We start from the raw sequence: 22,216 nt of genomic DNA on the forward strand, positions 1-22,216 counted from the left end.
AGTCAGCACCTCTCCCCTTCGCAGGGCAATCTCTTGTCAAGGATGGCCCCAAAGGTACAGCAAGGACCTGTGTCAGCTCTGAGGCTTGCACGCCTAAAAACTCACATGAACCATGATTTTGAAAAAACAGAGATGATGCGGGAAGGGGGGAAAAAAATCAAACAAATAAAAAAAGGAGGTATCATCTAATAAATATGGTGAGAGAATACAAGGGGGCAGCGGCGCTGCCCCCGCTGCGGTGCCCCCGCCGGCCGGCAGGTGGCGCCCATGGCCCGGCAGCCGCGGCCAGAGCCGGCGCCGCCCCTCGGGCCGCGGGCAACACGCGGCTTTACATGGATATGGATTTCCATCGTTTCCTTTGGAAAATGGGTCTGCAGCGTCTCCCGAACGCTGCTGCCACCGGAATAGGAAACGGCTGCTTTTACAGAGCTCGTCTGGATTAGACATAACGCTGAAAAGATGGTGTAAACAAGTCGGCAGAAGGGCTGGCTGTATGTAACAGAAGAAGACGGTATAGCTATTAAGAAGCACTCTCTCCTTAGCTGGTATTAGAAGAAAACCAGGTTCCACTTCAAATAGACATGCCTGTTACTATTAAAATCTAATTCATATATATGCATGTATAAATACATCTACCCATGCTTTCAAACCCGAGTACATAACACTGCCATGGGTAGCCTGTAAGACTGCTTAGGTTTATACCAACTAAAACAAATTTGTGTTCTCACTTCAGGGCTGGGACATAAACCAGGTTTTGCACTCTGGCTTTCTCCTGACGAGTTTTGCAGTGCATGACAGTTTTATGTCTAACTCCAGATGCCACGTTTCCTAGAAAGCAACAATTTTCTGCACCCGTGAGGTCTGTGAATGTCAGCTCCCTGTTTCGTGCACGTGCTGCACGAGTCGATTGTCCCAATTGGCACTTAAGACTGTAAGGAGAATTGCAGAAATTGCTACTAAAGTGTAATGACTGTTCCGTCCTCCTCGATACCTCCTCTGGGGATAACCAGACTGTGTCGGGGATCAGTTTTTAAGGAACTGAGTAATTTGTGGAGGTTGCCGTTGCTTTCTCGGCCAGAGCTGTTGTTGAGCACCAGGTCCCTTTGAAGTCTGTGGCTAAGGCTGCTGCCATTGATTCGAGAGAGGCTACTGGAAGTAAGGCTGTGCAGTTTAGGAATGTGTTGTGGCTCCAGACCACCCTCGATGACAATGTCAGCCTCTTCGTCACTCTCCATTTCATCAGGGTGGAAGTTCTGCAGCACGTGGGGTGTAGGCAAGCTATGGTGACTCGCAGTGCTGTCTGTAGACTGGCCAGAGCTACCAGACATCCTACTGCTCCGAATAATATTGTTCCTCTGGTTTGCTGGCTTGACCGTGATAATGAGATTATGGCTGTTGGCAATCATCATGTCTGTGACCTGGTCAAGAGTCTTTCCTGCTACTTCAATGCCATTGACTTCCAGGACTTCGTCATTCACAGCCAGCAAGCCCGTGCTCTCTGCCAAGCCACCAGGAACCATACGGGAGATGAAGATACCGGGGACTTTTTCCAGTCCGTGAGGAGTCACCCTTACACTGGTGCCGTCGCGAATGTAAAACCCCAGGGGTTTCTCACACCCGTGTCGATACAGCCTCACTCTCCTGTGTGTTTCAGGGAGGATGTCCACATCAATTATGGAAGACACCGGTCTAAAATCGTGAGGCATGCTAATGTTGATGTGGGGACGCCGGCGGAGGTTGTCATTGCGCAGTGTCACCAGAGCCTTCTTCTTCCTCGACAGTGTATTGGTCCCGAAATTGCTGTAGTCCACTTCATCTGAAAGAGAAACAGTACCAATGTATCAAACAGAATAATTCAATCTGCAGGCCATTTTCTTCCTCCAATTGGTTCAGTGAAGGCACTAATAGCAATATGGAAATAATAATAATAGGAAAAAATAATACTAATATGGGAAAAAGCAAATTAATTCTTCCATTTACTCTAATCTTTGTTTCACTTTATGTCCAGTAGCACAACACTCAGAATGAATTAATTATTTACAATAACTCCCCATACTTCTTCCATGTTTTGGAGAAAAAAGACTTCTGATTCTCAACTCTTGTCAGCTGCACAGAAAGCAGTTTCTTGCTGCAAGCCTGATACACCATCTTGGACGTGAGACTGCATTTTCGGAGCTGGACTGTAATCTTACACATACCTCCCAAGTGGGCAAGGAGCGTATATGCATTCCTAACCTAAAAGTCTGAATTGGGGAATGTTTTGATACCCAATACTCTGCCTTAACCTCAGGTACAAACATGAAAGCAAGAGTGCAAGAGAGTAGTTAGAGATGTTTTCAGTCTAGGCTTTTCTAGTTAAGGGAATTTTGTTAATATGCATCTCTTGCTATATCACTTTACTCTCTGGAGTATTTCACTTCAGTTCAGCTGAAGTATATAAGCAATAAAAAGCGCTAAAAGTGCCATATAACAAAAAAGTAGTGTGTAAGCAAGCAGCCTGGCAGAAAGAGAAGCAGGTAGAAGGAAACTCCTCTGCTTAGTCTGTATGCTAAGGATCACAGAATGGACATGGATTCAAACCCACTCTCCCTCCTTGAGAGCAAGATTCACAGGAAAATGCCTTTCTGGGGTCTGCAGTTTAAAATTGTTTAAATATTTCAGTCTCGGTAGCAGTTATCTCAAGGGCACATGAAAAGTGATCACCTTTAATTCATCCAAGTAAACTAAGTTATTCCACATAAGAAGTTCATGTTGTGCTTTGCATAAAAAATACTTAAATCGTGAAGTTGGTGGTGTACAAATTGCATCACCGCATCTCAAAAATACTGTGCATATATTAGACATGAACCATGCACTAGCTGGAAAGTTATTTCACCAGGAGTTTAAGCATACTTTTCAGATAAACTAACAGACTTGCAGTTTATTCTCCTGTTGAAGACAATCAGTACCATACAAAGTACAATTTCAGAGCTGCCACTAAGAAAATTGCTTCTCTGACAAATTAATGTTTGAAAGAGTAAGACAATACCTGATAAAGGTTGGAGGAGGGAAAAGGGTGTTAGTAAAAACAAGCTTATAATTGCATTTTTATGTCTTGCAAGGTTTTATTTTCAAGTCCACTTTCAAGATGCATTATTGACAGACTTCAATTATGTGATATTAAATTACACTAATTAAAGGACACTAAAAAAAAGTGGTCAGTAGCAACCTGACCTAACTCAGCCTCCTCAGAGCAGGGTGTTAGATTAGGTGGGCTCCAGAGGTGGTCCCTTCCAGTCTAAGTTATACAGTGAATCAACATAGTCCTTTGGGCTGGAAAAAAAATTTAAAGACTTCAGAAATATTATTTCTTAATTTTCCTATAACTTATTTACACTGGCTATAGTAACATCACAGGACATCTGGAAGGTCATCCTGAAGAAAAAGTTTCTGTGAAATGAAGATATTCCTTGGACAAATCTATTGTGTTTAACTCCACATTCACCTCTTCTCTCTCTTCCCAGGATGTTCAGAGCTGTACCAGCTGCACAGCCCCTGTTGTGTTATTTAGACTGGTAAGGCACAGGATTGGAAGTCCTTACAATCCCCCAAACACAAGAAGCTCCCAACTGGTTTCTGGAAGGGTATTCACAGCCAAAACAGTGACTGCGGAGAGATGGCACCTTCTCAAGTCCACCTGGTGAACAGTCAGTGCAGTGACTACTCTTGAGTACAGTACCAATTACTGCAGCCAAAGCCAGGTGTTATTCCTCTTCTTCCATCAACAAGATCACCATCACATTCAGCTACTTCTGATGGATGATTCCAAAGGTTCACAACAAATATTTTTCCTTGAAAAGTATGGGTGTACAAGAGATGTCTTTCATCACCAGTCTCCAACACTGTGCCCGGCTCACCCCCACAATTCACTGATAAATTTCTGTGACAGTTCTATGAAAACAACTTGGGGCTTCAGATCTAGAATCCAGGTTCCTTCCTTACTTGAAATACAATGCTGTAGAACAGTACTGCTCTGCCTTAAGATCCAAGATCACAAAATTTTCAGTTTAAGATGCCAATTAAAATTACACATGGGTTTAAGCATTTTAGACTGTCTCTAGGAGTACTGGCAAAAAAGCTTAAAACAAAAACTCCATTCCTTAAAGACTCAGAAAATTAGGCAGGTCAGTACAGTTCATAGCACTGCAGGTAAAATGAAACACATGCCCTGGTTAGCCATCTATCCCCTGTAACAGCAGGTAGCTGTTACATCCCTCTCTCTGTCTGTAAGAATATTAATACTTAATTACTTTAAGGCAAACTTGCAAAAGTTTTACCAAATAATTAATCTGAGAATATTTGTTGACAAAACTGTTTTCTTTCCCTTAAATTAACAACAACCTAGAGAGTTAATTCTCACAAGATGCAACTTTGTGATGATAAAGTAGCAAAGTCACAGAAGTATGATGGCCCTCCTTACACACATAAGTAATTTTTGAGGCGTCTCCCTTGAGCTGAACCACTGCAGGGCACTGGCACAAAAGAAGTGATTGTTTTGGGCTTGTGACCTCCTCACCTGTGCTCAGCCCACTAACCAGTCTCCCCAGATAATTGCCAGCATTCCTAACCTCTGAACAGCTTCAAAACAACCAACCCCCTTTAATAACAAAAAGCCCTTCTCACCACAAAAATGCTAACTTTTTCCTCCAAACACAAACCAGGCATGAGTAGGGATTACATTACAAGTGATGCAGGTTACTTTCACTGTGGGACCACTGACTGTTCTAGGATTTAGTATTACAGGGCTGGACCATGTTAAAAAATGAAGTCCATGTCCTGCTGATGACTGGAGTTTTTGTTTTTAAAACAGTGGCCAAGCAGTAGTTTCCAACTCTGACAATAAATGGAGTTCTATATGAGGAAAATGAAATCGAATTGTAACAGGTAAAAAACTGTTAAAAGATATTACAGGTTGGAGAAATGAGAGTTAATTTGAAGAGTTTTAAAGAAAAAATACTAACTTTATTTTCTAGAAAAAAATCTGCAGTTCAGAATACATGCTCTTTGACAATACAGGGAATATTACATTACTTGAATTCAAGATAACCCACTCTCTAGTGGTTACATTCACTTGAGACATCACCTTAAAATAAAAAAAAAATAGTAAAACCAAACAAAACAATCCTGCAGAACTAAACAGCTACACCCTCAATGTTATTTAGAACCACTACTCTTGCTGCAGGAATAAAGCAAAGTATGTAAACTGAAGTTTAACATAATTAGCTGTTGCTGTGGCAGCAGAAAGTCATCAATCCCCACCAAAATGAAAATAAAATTTCCTTCTTCACAAGGGAACTGGGAGACCTCAGCCAACATAATTGACTTTTATCAGCTGTGGGGTGGTCACAAAAAGGTGACCAGTACTAAACTGCTCAGGTGCCATGTGTCAGGCTGAAATGGAAACTGTATCAGTGCATAATTTATGATGACACTCTTTTTATGAAGGTCAGCAACTGGTTGGGTTTTGAGTTTCTACCATACAGGATTGCAAGCAGGAATACTGCTTCAGCTAAAGAAATGGACTGTGCTTGATGCCAGGTCTCAGGCAAGACCAGAATGTACCATATGGAACCAGACAGAGCTCATTTTTCATTTGTTACCATATCAAATTCCCTTTTGCACAACAGAAGGGGTCTATAGAAGTTTGCATGTACACTAGCATGAGAAGTGGCATCAAATGGCACATCTGAACAATGCTTAAAGCACTGAATCTTACAGGGACTTGTATTTTCTTATGTCTCAAAGGAGGCTAGACTTAAATGTTACTTGCATACATACAGGTGACAGAGGGAGAATTAGTCTTTTGGGTCTTGAACATGTTCCTCATTTCTTAGAACACACCAGATTATATGAATACTTTTAATCTACAAAATGCAGTGCTTTCAGATAAGATGTACTACGAACTGGATGGATAATCCTGGATAATCACTAAACTTTAACAGACTTGGACTGAATTTTACTTGTGCCCATAATTTGCTTTTGACTGAAAATACTGTTCCTGTAAAAAGAGATGAGGAACATAATTTACCACAGTTGGAGAAGAACTGACCTTTTATCTCTCTTACTTGAATGTGCAACCAAAGCTACACAAAACATCCTCAGACGCCTTTGTAGGCTGTAGGCGCTCTTTGCCCCAAAAGCTTCAGTTTTCAGTATGTTTGAAGAAACATTTTCTTTATTAATGAGTTACACTAAATCTGAAGTATTTGGCTGAGTCTTTTCTGTTACTATGTGTTTGGTCAGTGAGGTGTTTTTGGGTTTTTTAAAACTACCTACTTACCCATAGGGCCCTTTCTGTTAGAGAAGTTACATGTACAGATCTCTTCATGCAGAGATGGAGACTGTGCTCATTTTCTTGCCAACACTGATGGTGATGGTTAAAAAAATACCTGTAAAATCTATAACTTTGCTCTTCTAACAATTCTGTAGTCATCCTGTGGCTTTACAGAACACCTTACATCTTCCTAGTGGGCATCACAAATCCTATCGTTAAGTCACACAGGACATAACAGCAGAGCATACTGAAGGGCTATTTATAAGGCTAAGAAAACTGCTTAGAGCATTTGGTTGTAGCCAAGAGAGTATTTTATTTCTGTAATTTACATGAAACAAGAAATTATAGACCTGAAAAAACCACCAGGAGCACCACTCCCACTGCTTGGACAGCTGCTTTTCATAGGAATTGCCTGCCAGATAAAATACCAAAGCTTAGCCAGATAAGATTGTATAAACAAGCTGAATTCCACAGAGAAGCAGACTGCCAGGCTCCTATAGGAACAGTTTAGTTTCAGACTCTACATTTTCAGTGTACATGCACTCATGGCTTATTATTTCCTCTGGGAACTGTGGAACGTTAGTTGACAGCCCTGGAAAGTACTTCAAAGACAAAATTACTTCCACTAGGGAGAGCAGCACTTCAGGCAGCTTGGGAAGGAGGCCAATGAGTCATTAATAGTGAAGGGTAACCCCTCCATCCAACAGATCTCTATTACTGAGCATTCAAATTAGCAGCAGTCATAAAGCCACTTCAAGGGAACGTGTCATTTTTAACTCTTCTACTTTTCTGTGTCCTGGCTACAAAACCCTGCCCATGTTTGACAGAAACTGCAATCACTTTCTATTTTCTTAGAAAGATCAACACCAGAAGCATTTGTGAAAGCAATCAGACAGCAAATAACCTGGCAGTCTCTCATTTATGACCTGTAAGGCTGACTGCATGCAAAGGGATTTAAGAGGAAACAGATACAAAATGAACTATGACTTGGGGGCAGGACCAGTGCCAATACTGCTCATCAAGGAGTATTTAATGGTGGGAAAAAGAAGGTTATCTGAATGCTAACATTGCATTGTATGTGTTGCAGGAATATTAAAAAAAAAAAGCCATACTGCTGCCAGCAACCTCTGGGTGAACCAAACAAAAAAAAAACCACTCTGTAGGTAAAGAAGTTGTAGCTGCTATTCTGTCAAAAATCAAGTAATGTATCCCACACATGTACAGACCCACACGCAGATACTCACTCCCCCTCTCCCCTCGTATAACTGTATCAGAAGAAACTGGACACAATCTTATCAACATTTAGAAGACCACCTAAATGTTATAGTTTATCATTAACATTCAACAGGACTTTTGAAGCAGGAACTATGCCTAATAAACTGCAGAATCAGCACTAGAGATAAATTTGCCTTCCTACTTAGGAAGTGTTCATTAGTAGGTTAGGATTACAACCTAACACAGGTGTAAAATCCAAATGTATCTCTACTTCCAACATATTTATAAACTTGAAATATCCTACCTTCTCTCAAGAAGGTAAATGTTATTTTGCTCTTTGGTTTAGCATGTTACAGCAGTCAAAACTAGCATTTCATTAATCTGTCTCTTTACAGTGTCAGACATGGATAAGAAACATTTTTAAGCTGGTTGCCTTGAGGATGGAGACAATCAATTCCTTGGGACTTTAGCCTGTGCTGCTGGCGTGGCCTCCTGCACTTCTCAATTCTTGTCATCAGAGGCCACTGTTCCCTTGCTGAATCTCTTCCTTTCCCAGCAGGAGGCCCTTGCTTTTGACTCCCAGCCCTGCTTCAGTGGAGCAGAAGCATGACCTGCAAGTTCGTCCCATGAAAGAAGTGAGGCCTTTGGAAGAGATGGGTGCTACCAAATATAAGTAACCATCCAGACACGTGCCTCCCAAAGTTATCCTTGTCCTCAGAAACATCAAAACCCAGCTTTCCAAACTGTCCCATAAGCCAACTACAGGACTCCAAATTTTACAGTGGATGTGCAGATAGTGATTACTAGGATTTTAAGGGTTTTCTTCCTCTAAGTTTGATATGTGACTTCTCTTCTATCCTAAAACATGCCAGAAACAACAGCTTTTCTCCCATTGCTGCTTTCCACAAACCACATTATGCCAAGATAACATTATTGCAGCGCTAGAAAATTGTGGGGTTAAAGCTTTGGCTTCATTGCCAGGTTTTTTTAAAGCATTGGTTAATCTTTCCCACTTCCTGCAGGAGGTCAGTCGGAAGTTGGGAGGAGTCATGTTCTGCTGCACTTCTCAGATATCAATCATTATGATGTTCGTGCCAGGTCACAGGTGCTGCCCCAGGGAGGCTTTGACGCTGAGCTGGCTTCCCAGGACAGTCAGCAGTGAGGACACCCAGCAGCAGTACTGGATGGGTGATGCCTGCAGAGCATCACCTGTAAGCAGCTCTCCTGCTGGCCTGCACCATGTATCCAACAACTCCCAGCAACCATCAACAACTGTGTTCATTCAGCTGATGCCACCAAAATGGGAGGGCTATCAATCCTATTCAAAGATGTTTGGGGAGCAAAAAAAAATCACACTCAAAACCACCCTCCACAACCGATAATTTCAAACAATCTATTCAGCAAGTTATAATTTAAGATTTAAAGTTATTAAAAAGCAACCTTTAACTATTCTATTTCAGCCACTCCATTTTCCCCTGCAAACACCATCCTATTCAATAAGATCAGACAATTGAGGGGAGCACCATTTGTTCCCTCAAACAGGCACTAAAGGAATCACTTTTTCCAACAGAAAATGTGTATGTGCTATGCAAAACAAAATGAGAGATGAAACTGCAATAACTTATTAGCCAGTACAGATACAATAAAAATCTCATTAATGACACAAAAAGTGGTAAATTTTATCATGTGAATATTGAATACAACAGTTTCCCAATTGGTAGTAGAAAATATTACTTCTTGAACAAGTGTAAAGCGTGCAAGGCATTAAATGCTTACAGATTGTGCCAAAGAGCAAATTCAGGAGAATATAATTCTATTTTTCATAGCTGCAATATTTGGAAAAACCAAAAGTAATAAAAATAAATTCACCTCAGGATCACATGAATTTAGAATATGAATTTTATACCTCTGAAAAGAAACAAAATTTTTGTCTCATACTAGTCTCAGGAGAAGCTTAAAATGTGGCTTGAAAAGCAGCACAACATCAAGCAGCATAAAATAAAGGTGGTATATGTACATGACGAGACTATTTACACAGGCAGAGGTGAAATGAAATTATTTTTAAGGGCTGCAATACTGAACCTGATCAAAACCATCATCCTACAGACGAAAACATTAAAACACAGCCTTTTCCTCTGTTCAGAGGTAACTTGATCAGCATCAAAGATCATTTCAACAGCCAACAGAGGTGAGGAAGGCAGGATCTCTATTACCCAGATAACACAGCTTGCGGCTCACCCGAGGGAACTGAAGCCAGTGTGGTACTTCACACTCCCTTCTGCTACTGTCTGCCACTTATGCCACTTCTCTGCCAGGTGTTCTCCTCCTCTCCACTCTAGGGTGATCCTCCCTCCATAGCTAAAAGCAAAACTGATAGCGATCAAGATTCTTTTATTGCCCCGTGCTCAGCTACCTGCTAATTCATGTTTCTGTAGCATGCAAGCAGTTTTCCTTCTTGGAAGGAACAGATACCCCAGAACTGGAAGCACTTATTCAAAGGTGGTAAGAGAGACACTCAAAGGCTACAAACATTAAATCTGGGACAAACAAGGATACTACCAAAAAGACTGTTTTCTGTTCTGAAGTAATTCTTTCTCATGCATTCTTTTGCTGAGTAACACCTTATTCATCCCAAGCTAGTTCAGGCAGGCAAGCTAGGAAGTGCCTTTTCACTTATTCTTCAAAATTCCCAGTAAAAATAATTTTTAAAAAAAGTCACTGAACTGTGGAGAAGTTCATATTTAATGAAAATATAAGTCTCAAAGAAATATAAGTCTCCAAGTCAATCTCTTCCACACACTTTATCCTGGAGTGTTCTGAAGTTGCTACCAGACTTTCTCAGAGAAAGATGTGGTTTTATGCAGTGAGCATTTTTTCTAAGGTTGTGTTTTCTCTCTTCAACAAAAAAGGACATAACAATGTTTTTATAGCTTCACTGTTGTGGTGTGATAATGTCACATACATCCTGCAAAGGAGGGGAGGGAGAGAAAAACATTTGCAGTGCTTCTCAAAGCACTTTTCTGGTTCCTGCCTCCAACCCAGCGGATTGTAAATGAAGTCCAGATTCTGCCTCTTATCATGGAATTAAAAAGGCTTCAAAACAAGCGTGGCATAAGAAATCAATTACAACACTTGTCTTTCAAGTCACGACCTCTGGGTGTCTCCCAAACTTTGCTGGCTGCAGTCAGGTTAGTCACAAGACAAACAGCGGCCGCGGCCAGCCCCGACAGCTGCACCGTCTCATCAGCCCCACGCAGCCGCTGCCCCGGATGGCCCGGGCCCTACGGCACCGGCAGGCTCCTGCCTCCACCTGCGGCCTCCCGGATGCACCGGGATGCCCTCCCGGCTGCTGGGACTGTGGGAATCCCAGACAGCTTATCTCCTGTGCTCCGGCGGGGCAGGAACAGGCGGCGCTGCCCCTGCAGAGACACGTTTTCCAGCCCCCCGGGGCCCAGGCTGCAGCAGGCCGGGGCAGGCAGGAGCAGGCCCGCGGGCAGGAGGAGGAGGAGGAGCGGCACGGAGCCCTGGCAGGAGCAGGTCTGAGCCAGCCATCATCCATCCACACCAAGGAGTCCGGCCAGCACAACCCCGTGTGTCCTGCACGGAGATGATGGCACTGGAAAGGAGCATCAGCAAGTGAAGCAAAATCGTGGGCTCCTCAGGTGGTGGGGGACAAGGGAGGATCACTTCAAAGTGCTGCTGGTGCAAAGCAGAAAAGTTGCAGACACCCACTATATAAAAATATTTAATGTTTGGTTTTCTAATGCAGACAGAGGAGAAGCAAGGTCAAGAGCCCAGTCTATTGCAATTCAAACTGCATCTGTAACACTTCCCCAGGCTGGTGGCACTATTACCCCTCCAGAAGACATGGCTGCTCACCTTGCAAATGGAAATCATCTTCTTCCCAGTTATAAACAAAGCAAAAGCCAGGAAGCCCTCTTTCCTGAGGACAGGTTGCAAAGCAGTAAAAGCTACCTGCAGAGTGCAAAGTCAGAATTTTCCTGAATGATCATGAGGGCCGAAGCAAAGGAGACTTTTCTCTAGAGCTCAGTCACTCCTGCAGAGGCCCAGCCACGTGCCAGGCAGCACAGAGCCGATGTGCTCTGCAGAGAGAGGCTGGGAAGAACTTCCCACCTGGGAAACAAAATGCCAACCCATCCCCAGTGCACAGCCACCCCCAGCTGAACACTGCTACTGGGGTACCCTGAGGTCCTGCCACAAGCTAAGGAAAAAAATGTCAGTCCAAGGAGGGCTGCCTGTCTTTGCCCCACGTACATCCTCCCTACAGAGCCAAGGACAAGCTGGCCATCTTGGTGGGGGGAGAGGCTCCACAATACTTTTTTTTCCCCCCCAGTTAAACAGTAGATATTTAAAGAAAAAAAAACTTGATCTCTCAGACTCTCAGTGTGGTATTTATCATAATCCCTGTGGTCTTCACACTCGTTCACATACATGGCACATTTCTATGTGGCTCCCATAAGCCCTGCTGCAATGGTGGCCCTTACCTGGGCTTCAGCAGCACGTCACCTCCTTGTTTCCTTTGCTGCCTTAACACCATGAAGCAAGAGGGTTACAGCTATGTCCCCATTCCTCATCCTCAAAACAGAAATTAAGCCTTGACTAACATACAAGAATCATTGCTTCCACTGCTTAAAACAAAATCAACTTGTTACTTTTAATGTTAGATTAGCAAAAACCTTTCCCAGTCATCATCAGAAAGCAGGAGGCCCTTAACTCTCATACCCAGTTCTGTCAGTAAAGTGCATGTTTTTCTTAGAAGCAGCTTAAAGGATCATGGTGATTCAGGCAGAAGGATCAGCTGTGTAGAGTTACTGGCTAAGTGATTTCTGTAACATTTTTTTAATGCTGTATTCCTTTCTCCATCACTGGCTATAGCTCCATACCCAATTAGGTACACAAAGTAATTAAAGGCTGCTGCTTGGGCAAACTTTCCCCCTGAGGAGACAGCCCAAGATCTCCTGACACTCACAGCACCTACATACTTGAGGGGCTTATCCCACAGATGACCACTAACTGGACTGTGAAGTTTCTCTTTTCCAAGAACATTAAGCACTGATCTGCAACACTGAAAAAACAAACAGGAGGAAAAAAAATCCCAAGTACACCACCTATGTTTACATTGTTTAAAACCTGGCTTCTTTCTTCCCACTTTTGAGATGCTCCATCATTATGTGAGTGTGGCAAACTCGTGGCTGGTGCACTTTTTCCTTTAAAAAAGTGCTTCTTCCTGTGAGCACATGATACAAACAAGGGAGTGGCAGACAGGAAGCGATTATTCAGAAATTAAAGAATTAGATCAGGTTCCACGATATCAGAACAAAACATGACACATGGCAAGTGAAGCTGACATTTACCGGCTCAAATGTAAGAAAACTTTATTTACTAAATATAATTCAGGCCTCATGCAAACATTTTGCCTCCTTAATGAGTATCAGTGTTGGCAGATGTGAGCACTGACATGTCTCCTGGGAGCACCAGTTACTCCATGTATTTCACCAGCAAAGTTACACCAAACACAGAAATACAGAGGTACAGCTTCTACCCAAACAAGTTTTTTTTAATGAAAGCGTAACTCTGCCAGTAGCAGCAGCAAGTGATGGCACTTCTGCTCGTGGTTTGACTGGCAGGGCTGCTCCAGAGATGCTAAACACAGGCACTGCTCAAGTTCAGCCCTCATGTCTGTTGCTAACAATCTCCTGCCACAATGAACGGAGGTTCCCAATGCCACGGGTACACCCAGTATTCGTGCCACTGGGAATTCCCTTAATGATCTCAGTTTTCCTGTTACACAAGAGATAATAACACTGAGTCATCACCACATTTGCCTGTTGATTGTTGGGGGGTAGGGGCACACACCTACCAGAACCTACAGTTTTCACAGCCTGATCTGTGCTCTAAGTGCACAAACTATGTTAGGACATGAATTTTACTGCAGCTGGAAAATTAAGCTGTGGCCAGACTACTGCTGTACAACTCCTTAGTGTGGAATTGCTTCTCCTGATTTACTACCATTTCAAGTTCCAGAAAAGACACCTTAAAGAAAAGCATCCCACACAAGAGAACTGATTACATAAAGTCCTTTTCATCTGTGAATCCTGAAATGCTAAAAATAAAAGTTTACTGCTCATGGGAGACTAAGCTCCCATTAAAATGGTTAAACTAAAAACCTGGAGAATACTTCAGAGGTTACGCAAAGCCCAGCAGCTTTAAAGGAAAGAGGAGGGATTTACAGGGTTCAAAGGCAGGAAAGAACAGATGAGGTATGTTGGACTTATTTTCATTACACTGCATAGTTTGTTTCCAAGAATGCTTTCAACAGAAGCATCCCCTCCATACAAAAGGCAAGTGCCTGTTGAGCTGACAAGCTTGGACACAAGCTGTGTCCCAGCCCACAGACAGTGAACTGCTACCAGTAACCTTGGCTCACCACTTGTGTCTGCTTCTGAGACTTTTCTCCACCTTCAGTCCCACAGGGGCTCTACCGTGAGCAGCCAGATCACATCTTCACCTCCCATATGAAACAAGAAGGAATTAAAAACCCCTTCTGCTTTCTTTAGACAAAAGCCTAGTGTCCCTTTTCTGTCTTTCCTCACCTCACTTAAATTGCTAGAATGCATTAGGAATTGGCAAGATCTTTAATAATAAGATCAGGCAGCATTACTAAATGCATACTGAATTCCCACAACAGGAGCCAACTGGTGACCAAGACAAGAATATTTATTCAATGATGTGTTCTATCTTCAGAAGAAAAGCATTCCAAGGACATGAAAAGTGAAGACAAATAGCTATATAAAACAAAACAATGGCTCAGACGTAGATGTGATTAAAATGCTTTTTTGCTAAGGTGCTCTTGGTGGAGGGGAATACATACACTCAGCACTGAGTTGTGCTGTATTTTAATAACAGATAAGCTAATGGAACATCTTATTTACATTTTACCAGCTTGAGAAAGTTTTGCAGCTGCAGTGTAGAGAACAACATTAAGAACCGACAACTCAGTCTCAAGGTTAAGGAAGTTTTCTTTGTGCTTATGTTAAGTGTTATGGACATATTTTAAGGTGGTCAAGAACCAAAGCATGGCATCTTTTTGTTCTGTACAAGCATCAGTGCAGGGCACCTCCTGCAGACACCAGGAAGATCCCAGAGCTTCCTCCCATGCTGAAGGACAGATAGAGAACATCAGAGACAGGTTGAACAAGTTCCAAAGTTAAGGACACCTGTCCTTAGCTTAGCAGCTAACACCACATTAATTCAGGGAGCTGCAGTGAAAAAAAAATAAAATAAAACAGAGAAGTAGAATTTTTTTTTTCTGGGCTCCTTTTCCTCCAAACGCAGGCAGATTGTATTTATCTGCTCAGCTCCAGTTTTTCCTTCTGCGTGGATGCAATTTAACAACCACATCACCACGCTAAAACTCTACACAAGACAGCTCATCTTGCCATTGTCTGTATCAGCTCATTTCACACAAGTCAGGCCTTCGACCGTGGCAAATCAAATGATATGTTAGTTGAAAGGAATCCACTTGAACTCTTACTGTCCACTTTTTAGTACACAGATACAGTACTGAAAGTTTAAAAAATAAAAGGGCTGTGGCTATGAATTACCTGCTTGTCTGTGGAAAAAAAAATTTGGAAAATCCTGATACTAAGACTACCTGAAGTATAGTAAAATAGTGGTGAAGCATTCAAGACCAGCTAGGCATCACAGAGATCAAAAAGCCAGTCAGTAGAAGGGAGAATCTCATTTGTAACACGTATTTCTCCTGGGAAAGCACCACTGTCCTGTTTGGTTTTATGCCTCTCCTGTCAGATCAGTCAAAGGCCAATGTTAAGTTAACATGCCAGATTTCACATCATCTGCTTGCCCAAACAGCTGGGAAAACTGTTTTAGCTGAGCTCTGCTCTTTTGCTCACTTCAGATTGTTGTGTTAATTAAAAAGTCTTGCTCTTGTGTTACACAGCCCACAGGAAGTGAGGAGGAGATTCCTAACTTCATAACCACATTAGCCAACAGCTCCCAGCGCTCTCCGCGCCGCTCCGCAGAGCGCCAGCGCCGTGCTCTCGGGCTGGCAGCCTGGGGGAGGATGCTGCGTAGGAGACTCCTCACGTTATGCAGCGTCAGCCCGAGCTCCTTCACAATGGGAGCTTTCTGCCAAAGAGCAACATAAAACCCTCCCTAAAACTACAAGCCTGACAGAGTGAATTTCCCAAACAGAAAGCCAGCCTCACAAAAATCCACTCAGTAAGCAAAGGTAGTTGCTAGCTGGGGAGTTACTGGATATGAATGTGTCCCCTTTGGGCTCACCTCTAGCCTAACAAGTAAAAATATTAGTATTGTCACCTCCAAGCTTAGACTTTAGAATTTCCATCTTGGAAGCACTACAAGGAGTGAGTCACTCTATATACCTTGGCAGCGACTTGCAGGCCAACAGGGAATATGCAGAAGGAAATAATGTCACCAGTTGGTGAGGCAGCAGCTATGTTTACCAGCCTAAACAAGCTCGTGTCTCAGTACTTTCAGTTAAGTGGGGCCAACAGCAAATCTCCAATTCACAGGTCATAAAACTTCCAGCTCAGAAGTAATTTACTATTTAATACGTCTGAAAATTAGAGATCTTCAAAAGTTATCCCAATCACTGAAGAATACTAGATATTAGAATCACACCAAGTGGTGAATTCTTTTGAATACCATATTGGCCTTGCCTGATCTCTGAAAGGCCTTTAGCAGAGCAGGAGGTTTGGACACTGGAAATACAGAAGTTCAGAATGGCTGCCACCTTGTCCTATCTCTGGGAAGCAGGAGGAAGCCTTCACAAACAGGAGCCAGGCATGGTGGCACACGGCACCCACAGGACAGCAACCACAGCAGCTCAGCACAGACATAAATGAGGCGGGGAGATGTCAACCTGATTGATTTTGACAGCCTGAGGAAGGTTTAGGCATTTCAGCAGCTACAGTTGACTATCATCAAGAATTTGCAAGGTGTGATCAAGCTAATTAGGAAAACACAAACAAAGCCCCCACTCCGACCCATTTTGTACTGGTCAAACTGAGTTTTGAGGGAGATATCAATAAACAAGGCACTGAATAATTAAGAGAACTACTTATGTGTCAAGTGAGATGGTAAATACTGTACAAGGTGGAACTTAGTTACTAGCTAAGGCTAAGAATAAACTGAGGAATTAAGGGCTCTCAACACATCAGTTTACTCAAGAAGCTCTAGCAATTTGCACCTGTGCTACCTGAGGAGCAGTGCTAAAGACACTCCACAGTGCACTTAAGGAAGTCTTTCTTACTTCATGGCATATACACTCTGCACAAGACTTATTCATATCTTGAGCTAAAAGTTAACTTTTATAAGGGGCTAACGGAGATGCATCGACTGCACCTTTGAAGCAGACAGTGAGGGAGCAGCACAGAGCCAGGTTTATGGCATGGTAGAGTTAGGATGAATGTCACACCAAAGGCTGGCTAGGAAGCTGTGAGAATCCCACTAAGCAGCCACTTGAGAGAAAGTGTATTAATGAAGCAAGACCCTTAAGCTGTTTTTTGTCTACTTCCAACAGATCTATTACCCTCAGAGGATTTATTCTTTCAAAAGCATGCCAGCTGCCCTCACTACCAGAAATGCTTTATAAAAAGCTGGGCACTTGTATGAGCAAGTATCACATGCAACAATTGCATGTTTTCAAAATGGTCTGCAAAAAATGAGGCTGCAAACCTCTTCCACTGCATTGATTCAGAAATCAGAAGACATATCTTGACACCTTTACCCCTCCCTAAGAAGTTTTAAAACTGATAATAGACTACATGCACATCCTTTCAAGCCTTTTTATTTGTGTGTATTATTCCAAGTCTCTAGGATGCTCTCCTTAAGGCCACAAATGGAAGAAAATAACTGTGAGTACAAACTCTCCTCATTCCTCTCTGGAACTTGTAGATGCCTTAAGTAAGACTTAAAGTAAGGCACAACAGTTTGACTAAGCTGCTTAAATACCCAGGTGTTTTCTCCCTCACTATGTACACTCAATGCCCTATCAGCTGCCAATGGGTTAACATGCAGAAACAAAGGTGCCATAGACTTTTAACACTGTAATCCCAAACTCACAAAATAAAGCCTTTTAAGAGCCTCATTTTCTTTTAATAAAGTACTAAGTTTCTGCTGCCCACTTGTGAGGGCACTTCAAGCATCCTTATTTTCTAAGCTAACAGAAACCGTGTCTTAGCAAACTCAAGGAAGGCAGCCTTACAAGAACCACGTTCATTTCTTCTTATGAGGAAACAATTTTCTGAAATTCACCTTCAGATTTCCATTTTTGAGGTATCAGCCCATGGGGCAGCAGCACACTCAAAGTGTCCCTAACTGGCATTTGCAGTTATTGCAAATTGAATTAATTGCTCATGCAGATATTAATTGTCAGCACACACTTATCACCAACCATGATTATTTGCAGACTCTTCAAGAGAAAGTCTGCCTTTCTAGAATAGTGTTCTCACTACACCCATTTCAAGGAATCATTTACATTACAGCAGAAGTAAACAAATGGAAACAGATTAATAGAGCATTTACAATTGGAGTAACTTGTAAAGTTTGAGAATTTGGTTCAGGCAGAATGTTTGCACAGCAAGTTCTCTTTAGATGACTAAGCTGTCACTGAAACTGGCTGAAACTCTGAACCACAATTCCTCTCATGGGGGCTTTGCCAGCTTTGCTGCCTACTGCCAGTTTTCATCAGTTCAGCAGCAGCCGGCACCACCACCTGACAAAACTGCTTCCAAATTCAACTTCTGTATCAAGCCTTGCAGTTGAGGGGCAAGGTAAGGCAGCCAAGCACAGCAAGAACATTCAGACTTCTTACACTGTGGAGCTAGACTCAGAATGAGGGAGAAGGTATTTTGTTTCTACAAATTTACACAAGATCAATACTGAGAAATTTCTCTCTATTGCTCTAGCAGGGAAAGCGACATGGAAAAAAAAAGACAGACTACTGTATCAGTATTCTTCCCTCCTCCAACATTTTTATTTTCCCCCTTCACATGTCTAATGAAGCATGAAAGCTGTTGCTCCATCCCTTCTGCTGTCTCTCTCTGCCAGCAGTACAGCCAAGATATTCTAGCTCTAAAATTTACAGACTGTATTATAACCTGTTGGCACCTATCATATAAAAAAAAAAGCCAGATCACATCCTTCAAACAATTTTCATCAGAAGAAGTCATGCTGTCAGTGGGATGCAGAAAGTGGAGGAATTCCTGTTTACCATTAGACTTGAAAATTTACTGGGAAAAGGACTTCCAATTACAAGCCAATACCTGAAACACCACACCAATTTGTGTGTCATTAGCACAGATGTTTATCTAGAAGACAGACCTAAAGTTTGTGGATGAAGAATCATTGCAGAAGGGTGACCAGCAACTAACATGAGAGGAATGGGACACACAGAAAAACATTGCTCAGTGCCTTTTAGGGTACCAGAGGAGAGACATGGCCCTGTCTTCTCAGAGGACAACTGTGCAAAAGGAGGTGTACTGTGTCATGCTATTGCACTCCCAAATGTCACTGTCAGGGCTCAGACTGCTATATGGATTCTGACATTGAGCTGCCAGGCATGCACAGACTTCAGCTTCCAAAAGCTACGATCTGTCATTTCATTTTAGAACAGGCTTGACTTTGTGATGTTTTATTTTAGATGCTGTATTACTTTCACAGGTCCCTTAAAAGTTAAGCCATGAGCTGTTAGCTGGAGCTGGCTCGCTAAAAGGTACCTCAGACTTGAAACTCAAACATGAGCACAAAATGCAGGCAAAGAGTCACTGGTATCCAAGTGTGAGAGTTAAATAAAGCTGGCAAAGCTGGGACTGCCACTGCAAGGAGAACATGCCTAACATCCTGCAGCATGCAAAAGTGGATGCCACCTGCTCCAGTCAGGGCTGAGCACAGCTCTGTCCTACTCGTACTCAATCACTGCAAAATGGGGACAGGGGAAGTAGACACACTGGGTCTTCTCATGAAAGCCCCCAACCCAAATAAAAGCCAGATTCCTGCCCAGTGTTGGGAAACAACACACCAGCTCAGTATATCACCACACCTCCCCTGAGTAAGGGCAGCAAGGCCCTCAGAATACAAGCTGGCTCATTACTGAGCTGTAACACACAGACAGATCTCACTTCTGCCTATTCATGACTCGTACCAACAGTGCAGCTCTGCCAAACCCACCCAACAGGCCCAGTCTGAAACCTCCAGTGCTGCCAGCTTCCCATGGACAAACCTGATCTTTGCTAACTAAACTCCACCCTCAGCTCTTTTATCCTGACAAGAGACTAGGTTGGCCAGGATGCTCCTGGCTGATAAGCAAACTCCTTTTGATTACTGCTGGTTGTACTAATACAGGCGACACTCTAGCAGCTGGTTCCACACAACAGAAAGCTTGAGGAGACAAAAACCCAACCACCACACCAATAAAAAGCAGGGCCATTGACTGATGAACTGCTTAGAGAAGCAAATAATTTGTCAGCCATTGGCCTGCTGCACTCTGCTCGTGCACCAACTCCGTCCAGTCTCTCCTGACAGACTTCTTTCAGGGCAGGGACTGGATCCACATTTTTGGTACATAGAGTCTTCAAATTCTAAACACAATACAGAAATCATTGAAGCTTGTGGAAGAGAAAATGCAAGCAGAGAAAGCACTGGTTTGTAAACAATCTTCAACATTTTCCTGTAAAAAGAATGCAATGTCTTTCATATACATACATATATATATATATATATATATGAAAATTATGTTCATACATACATATGAACAAGCATTTCACAATTTTCAATCACACATTTTCATTTGCTTTGGCCCACTCCTGTCTGGAAGAGAGCCACACTGTATTGAACATTCCACAGTTTCCAAGTTTAGACAGAACAGGCCTGAAGACAATCTGGATTCAACCCAAAAAGCAACTTTGCCTCAATTGAACTTTATTGGCAATTCTGCTTGTGAAGAGGCAACCTAAGAGAAGGAAGGCTCATATCAGTGTTACATTCCATTTCAGTCACAGACAGACTTTCTGTGTGAAATTTTTTCTCTGTTTACACCATGAAAAGTAAAAAGGCAATATGGAAGACAATTTGAGAGGCAGTAGGAAAGAAGAATCAATACTGTTAAGTTGTGAAAAGGGGCTATGAACAGACATGTGAGCAATGAGGACCACATTGGTGGTTTTGCAGAAAGGACGGATTCAATTCATGAGCAATTCCAGCATGTCTCCATGGTTCAAGGCTACAAGTTTAGGTCTCAGACTGAGAATTTTAAATACCCATTGTACTCAAAATTGAATTTGGGTTGGCTTCTTGCCTACACTTCCATCTAGCTTTTGTGGCTAATCCAATTGGTCCCTGCCTCTGTCTTCTCAGGTTGCTGTAAGCCATGCCATGGTATGACAGAATTATTTAATGTAGTTTATGTGCAAGTCTGTAGTAGAAGATGACCAATGCAGGATAAGTTATATCACACATTGAAAATATCTGTCCTTAGAGATAAATGTTTCCTATGTTGTCTTAGCTCAAACGCCTAAGCCTTCCCTGCTCCAAGTTTGATTTGCAGACTTTGCTTTGGAAAGGATTCTTTTCAAGTCAAGAGAGGCCTGTTAAATAAAGTCAAATACATATGATAGCTCTGTATCAGCTATTTCTGGATGCCTTTATAGCAGTAATCAGCAATCTTATGCATGTTATCACCTGACTGTACAGACACCACCTCTGAAGCAGCTACCGAGGAAAACAGGCAGGAAGTAAAGTCATGACTTCTGCTTTGGAGATAAGGAAAACACTTGAAGGACTATTAACAAAAACCACAAAGATAGCAAGCTAGTAACTGGCTGTTCATCTGTCCTGGCTTCAGAATAAATCCTTGAAATTTGTCTACCAATCCCTGAGCAGCCCCAGGATCAAAAGGACAGCAAAGAACCTCTGCTCTCATCAAGCTCCTTCTGGAACAAAGACGTACACGCACATATGTGCTGGAGCACAGATGATAAGCTCTGCAGAGCACTCCCTGAAGCTAGGCCATGTGGCCAACATCAGAGGGGTGATAAACTCTGTGTGAATATATCTGTATGGAAAAGGCCTTTAAAGTCAGCTTGCTGACTGCAGGATGTGCTGCTCCTACAGTTACTAGCCAACAACTTGCTCCAAAAGGATGCCTGCTGTCTGTATGGCTGCTCATTGCCCAGCAGTGTGAAAGAGGCTGACCCATGGATTTACCACTTATGAATGTAACCCAAAGTTCCTAAACACAGGGCTGTAACCCAGATTCTGTTCTAAACGTCACACATTCTTCCAGTCCAGTCTGGAGAGAACTGAGAGCAAGTTGCTTCAGTATGAGCAGAGGAATCTGGAGAAGGGACAGTGCCACAGCTCACTTTGACAATCTGGTTAAATTCTAAAGGAAAATCTAAAGAAAGGAAAGGTTTGCATCTGATGTTGCATGAGATTTGGAGTAAGAGCAGATAAAAACAACCAGGGTTGTTTGTCCTAGGAGGTTCTGACAGGATCTTAAAGCAATACTTAGGGTCTGGTCAGCATCACTAACAAAGGCCAGCAGAGCTATGGTGATATGCCAGCAGATGGAAAGCAGTGTTAAGTGCTACTGTGGCAGGAGCAAAAAGCATCTGACCATCTGCT

At 42.6% G+C, this 22,216-nt stretch overlaps 1 protein-coding gene across 1 annotated transcript in view; it reads right to left on the reverse strand.

The window, feature by feature from the left end:
- Nucleotides 1–377: 377 nt before the first annotated feature.
- The window catches only part of PARD6G (par-6 family cell polarity regulator gamma), a 63,277-nt gene continuing 41,438 nt past the window's right edge, over nucleotides 378–22,216 (reverse strand). The window contains exon 3 of the mRNA XM_058031842.1: nucleotides 378–1,816. Coding sequence (XP_057887825.1) covers nucleotides 957–1,816 — 860 coding nt within the window. The 3' untranslated portion in view covers nucleotides 378–956. The remainder of the gene's footprint in view (nucleotides 1,817–22,216) is intronic.

Source organism: Melospiza georgiana, chromosome 1 (genome assembly GCF_028018845.1).
Source record: "Melospiza georgiana isolate bMelGeo1 chromosome 1, bMelGeo1.pri, whole genome shotgun sequence".
Classification (NCBI taxonomy): domain Eukaryota; kingdom Metazoa; phylum Chordata; class Aves; order Passeriformes; family Passerellidae; genus Melospiza; species Melospiza georgiana.